The following is a 5,437-nucleotide window of genomic DNA, read 5'->3' on the forward strand; positions in this document are numbered from 1 at the left end:
ATGTTAAAAAAAAAAAAAAAGAAATAGGGAAATGAAAAAAAAACAAACAAAAAAAGAAAAAGAAAAAGAAAAATGTTTCCAAGGATGGAATCACAGATTTGACAAATGTATTAAGTGTAATGGTGTGTACTTTGAAAGTGATATGGTTGTTTTGTTAAAAACATGTAAATACATAGCTTTTAAGAAAAGATAATTCCAGTTTGGGGGGCTACCCCTCCCCCATATATGGTCAATATATGACTTGCAAAGTCCTATGTGTGTGCGTTTCTGTGTATAGTTTACTCTCAGGAATGCAAGAAGTCAACTGGCATGCTTTTCTTCAAAAGACTAAAGTGGAACTATGTGAGAAAGGGGGTGAGAATGGTTGCACAACATGAATGATGTCATCACTGTCACTTAATTGTCCGTGTGAGAACTGTTGAAGGGGTGTATCATCTGCTGTGGACATTCTTAAGAAGAACAACAACAACATAAAGTATGTTTAAATATGGACTAAAAAGTATAAAAGAGAGCTGAGCAGTGTGTCTGGTGCCATCTAACAGGATAATGTGCCTTCTCATTAACGACCCAAACAACAGCAACAAAAAGACAAACTTCAGCCTGGTATTTTCAATGGAGACTTTGAGTACTTTGACAGCCTTAGTGTCCTCTTCCTCTGCAATTCCCTTCTGGGCGTTCGTTTGTCTCTGATTTTTGCCTAGACATTTTCTCCTTCAACTCGTCATTTGCTAACATCCTCAATTCCTCAGGACTAAGCCTACCCAACAATCCTAGAACACTGCCATTTGCCTTCTCTCTTCTTTTCCAAGGTGGCCAGTCATTGTGGGGGGGAAAATCATCACACATTGCCTCCCAGCCTGCACCAGGCCCTTCTTTGTGATCCGCAACCTGCTGGCTTGACTCTGGGTTCTCATGCAATGGGACCTGTTTACAACATGGCACAGTACAAAAAAGTCTCGAGGTGACAGAGATGGGTTGCTTTCGACCAGTCACCCCAAAGGTAGCAGTTGGAATCACCCAGCAGTACCATGAAGGAAAGGCCTGACAATGTCCTTCCATTTTTGGTTACAACCCAGAAAGTGTTATGAAGCAGCTCTACTCTGTAATGCGGGGTTACCAGGAGTCAGAATTGACCTGGTAGCAGGGGGTGGAGGGTGAAGTGAAAATGAGTTTGAAGAACGTAGGTGACTTTCGGCAGGTTCTGTACTCTCTGAATCTTAATTTTGTCCAACGTACAATGGGGATGACAATGCAGTGATAATAAAATCTGCTTTGAGGGTATTGATTGACAGGATGTGTGGGCTGGGGAAAGCTGGTTGTCTCTTCCCTATTCAATCTCTCATGATCTTCTCAATTCCCTTGGCTCTCTGATGTGCCCTTGTCTAGCTCTTCACCTTCGCCCAACAAAAACAGGTGCTTCCCAAGTCAGCTTCCACTTGGGGCAAGTGCACGTGTGTCGGAGTGAAACTGTGTTCCATAGGCTTTTCAATGGCAGATATTTCAGATGGGCAGGCTTTTCTTCCCAAGCACGAAGCTTCAAACTTTTCCATTATCAAGTGAGTACGATAACTGTTTGACACACCCAGGGATTCCAGACACTATACTCTCCAGTGTTGTCTAGTATGATTCTGACTCATAGTGACCCTGACTCATCGTGACCCTATAGGGCAGAGGAGAACTGCCCCTGTGGGTTTCAGAGACGGTAACTCTTTATGGGAGCGGACAGAGTCCTCTTTCCCCTGTGGAGCTGCTGGTAGACTTGAACAGCCACCCGTACAGTGCCAGCTCAAAAGCAACAGAAGAGGGGCACTCTCTTCATTAGAGAGTGTCCGACCTTACTGAAAGTCCCTTGGCCCTAGCCTCTTGTTGTAAGTGGCTTTCCAAAACTCCCAAACTCACCGCCATTGAGTCTTTGCCCATACCTAGTGATCCTATAGGACAGGGTGGAACTACCTCTGGATTTCTGATACCATAACTCTTTATGTGAGTAGAAAGCTGGTGGCTTAGGACTGCCGATCTTACAGGTTAGCAGCCCAACCAACATGTAACCACTCCATCATTAGTGCTCCTCAATGGCTGTCCAGGGGATCCCAATTCATGTTGACCCCAGGGGCTTTCCAGTAGACCTGCTCCACATGGGGTTTCAAGGCTGTGACCTTTCCAAACCAGATTGCCAAAGCTTACTTCTGAGGTGCTTCTGGGTGGGTTCGAACTGCCAACCTTTCCATTAGTAATGCGTTGCTTAACTGGTTGCACCACCCATTGGCCTGTTATTTGACCTCAGCATCATACTGCCTTTCCCCCCTTCTGTATTATCAGGGGTTATATATGAGAGGGCTTCAAAAAGCTTGTGAAAAATTTCCATGTTCTTTCAATTCTATTCCCCACCCCCCATTTTTTTCTTGAAGCCCTCTCGTTTTTAAACTTCTCGGGAACATATTCTTTAAACTTCTCGGGAACATATTCTTTCTTGACATAATTTCCCAAATTCTGAATTCCTAGTCTCTCTTTCTTGCCCTAAACCCTATCCTTTTATGAACTTTGAAGGACTCCAGGTGGGTCAGCCGCCTTCCTACCACCTCCTTCATTTCCCTCATTGTCTTTAAGGGAGGGCTTGAGGCCCTTGTCTTTCCAGATATCGCTGATGAGATCAGTTTAATGGCCTGGCCGTATTTCCTGCTTTGTGTGATTTCACCCTGATTTGATCTCTCCCTTGACTCTGCTCACTTTGCTAGTTCCATTGAACCTTTGCATTCTCACATCATCATTTCTGCCTTCCAGTCAGCTTCCATAGCTGACATCATGTCTGGAGTGGGAACTATAATGCCAGTCTGCTTTCTGGGGACGCTTGAGGTTGCCACCCCTGATCCTGGCACCATCGGCTTATGGTTGACAAGGAAGGGTAATAAATGCTTCCTGCAAGAACAGGCTGTCTGTTCAAATGTGCTCATGTCCTCGTCCCTCTTTACCCTCCTCTTGGGGGAGTGCCGAAATCATTGAAGTTATGAAAAACACAGTCGTGTCCATGGCGGAAGTAAGTGCCTACTCTGCTCTTCAGTCTTGCACTCAGACTCACTTTGCCCACTGACCTTCCCCAAACATCAACTCGGAACTGTGTGGAAACTGAGGCAAGATGGATTCTTCCTAATCTTGGAAAAAACTTGGTGACCAATCAACAACTTTCAAATGAAAAGTTTAATGTCTGTGTTGGTACGAAAACATCCCATTGAAGATAGACGAATGTCACAGATTTGAAAAATTGAACATAAATACAACCATTGTTTGGCGTTTGAATGTTTTTTGTTTTTTTAAAAAAATTTCACAGTGGGGAGCTCCCCAAGCAAAAATAGCAACTGATCTTTGCTCCATTTTCTGCTGCATCCTTGTTAACATGCTTTCCCTCTTTTAATTTTTTAAACTAAGTCAATGACTCTTTTCTAAAAGGAATTTCTTTGCCTAATCATAAATTCTGCTGTCTTCATTAAAACCAAAATAATGTCAAGATCGAAAATCTATTTTGTTAAGAAAGAGAAAAATAAGAACACCCCACTGCCAGAGAGCGAGTATGCACAAACCCCCATGACAGCTACTTGAATCTAAAATAGAACTGTCGAATCAAAGGAGCATTATTTACTGACAAAGATAGCCCTAGACATTTCCGTATCTAAAAGACAAACATGTATACTGTATTTTAAAGAAGGAAACAAACCTGTACAGTCAGCACTGAGTAGATATCCTAAAAGACAGATGGTGATGAGCGCCCGTGATTCTGCCATGGTCTTGCTCAGGCACTGCATAACCTTTGCTAGAAGTTGTGCAAGTGGCAAGGCTGGCCGGTTATTCCAAAGTACACGCTGAGCTGTATTTACTTCTGGTAAATAGTAGCCATCTCCTGTAGTGGGTCTTTCTTTGGGCTTACTGCCATCTGCCTCTTAGGTCAAGTGAAGAGAATGAGCAGTGGCCATCCTTCACCTTTGCCTCTGATGTCATGGGCTTCTGCCACGTTGAGGATGAAGCAGGAGATGACACATCTTTAGACAGGAGGAGACAGTGATGGTTACAGTGACTGAGTGTGGAAGTGGCATGGGGGGCGCATCTGATAGCACCAGACATTTCTATAGCTCAAGGCAGAGGTCTGGCATGCCTCCACCCTATTCCCCCCCCCCCACTTTTTTTACCCTATCCTAGCACTAAATTATTTGTAGTTTTCCATTTTGAGTTAATTTTTATATAAGATGTGGTATTTAGGAGTTCTGGTGGCATAGTGGTTATGAAATAGGGTGTTAACTTCAAGGTTGATCGTTCAAACCCACCAGCTGTTCCAAGTGAGAACAATGAGGTTTGATCTGCCCATCAATATTGGCGGCCTTGAAAGCCCCCATGGGAAGTTCTCCTCTGCCCTGAAGGCTTGCTCTGCGTCAGAACCGACTTGATGGCAGCGAGTTGAGCTGCTGCATGGATTTCTGGTTCCTCCAGCATCATTTGCTGAAAAGGTTATTATTGTTCCTCCATGGAATTTCTTGGACAGTTTGATAAGAATCACAGCAGATCCTGTTGTTGGGATCTGTTAGTAGGGTTTTCGTTCTGCTCCCTGCATGCAGGGCTATCTCTTCTTTCTCCACTCCTGCAGCAGGATGCTGTTGTAAAGTGTGGTTAAGTCAGCTTTTGTGTCATAGTGATCCCATGGGGTTTCTAGGCTAGAATAATTTTTTCATTATTCTGTGAACTTTTCAAAATGTTATTTATTTCGTTATTTTTCTATTTAAGATAGTTGTATTGCCATATAATTCCCCTATCATACAACTGAATTGTCTAATCCTGTTAAGATGAGTTGTGTAATCATCACCACAGTCAATTTCAGAACACTTTCTTCTGTCTTGTACTCATTGTTGTTAGCTCCTCTGCCCTGACCCTGGGTAGTTATTAATCCATTTATGATATCTATAGATTTACCTACCCTGGGTTTCATATGCAGAAAACCATGGGAGCCGACTCCTGTGGAGTCACTGGGTGGGCTGTCGATAAATAATCCAAAAAACCAAATCCACTGCCTTGAATCAATTCTGACTCACAGTGACCCTATAGAACATAATAGCATGGCTCCCCAGGGTTTCTGAAACTATCAATCTTCACGGAAGCTGACAACTTCTCTGGAGAGGCTGCTGGTTTCAAACTGCTAATATTGCAGCCCAATGCATAGAAGCCTTTATATCAGGGAGAATGATTTCTCTCACTTTGTAATTCTTTGACTCAATTAGATGAACTATTTTAGGTCATGTGCCTTTCCTTACATATTTGAAAATAAGTTTGTCTACATCTATAAAATATCTTGTTGAAGTTTGATAGGAGTTGCATTAAACTTTCATGTCCATTTGGGGAGATTTGACATCTTCACAATGCTCAGTGTTCCAATCTGCAAACTCAGTATCCCTATATT

At 43.0% G+C, this 5,437-nt stretch overlaps 1 protein-coding gene across 1 annotated transcript in view; it reads right to left on the reverse strand.

Moving 5' to 3' along the window:
- Positions 1-3,804, reverse strand: part of F9 (coagulation factor IX) — a 42,543-nt gene extending 38,739 nt beyond the window's left edge. Inside the window, exon 1 of the mRNA XM_004713364.2 lies at positions 3,710-3,804. Coding sequence (XP_004713421.1) covers positions 3,710-3,797 — 88 coding nt within the window. The 5' untranslated portion in view covers positions 3,798-3,804. The remainder of the gene's footprint in view (positions 1-3,709) is intronic.
- Positions 3,805-5,437: the final 1,633 nt, after the last annotated feature.

This window comes from Echinops telfairi, unplaced genomic scaffold, assembly GCF_000313985.2.
Source record: "Echinops telfairi isolate 266 unplaced genomic scaffold, ASM31398v2 ScPeMD7_20;HRSCAF=75, whole genome shotgun sequence".
NCBI lineage: Eukaryota > Metazoa > Chordata > Mammalia > Afrosoricida > Tenrecidae > Echinops > Echinops telfairi.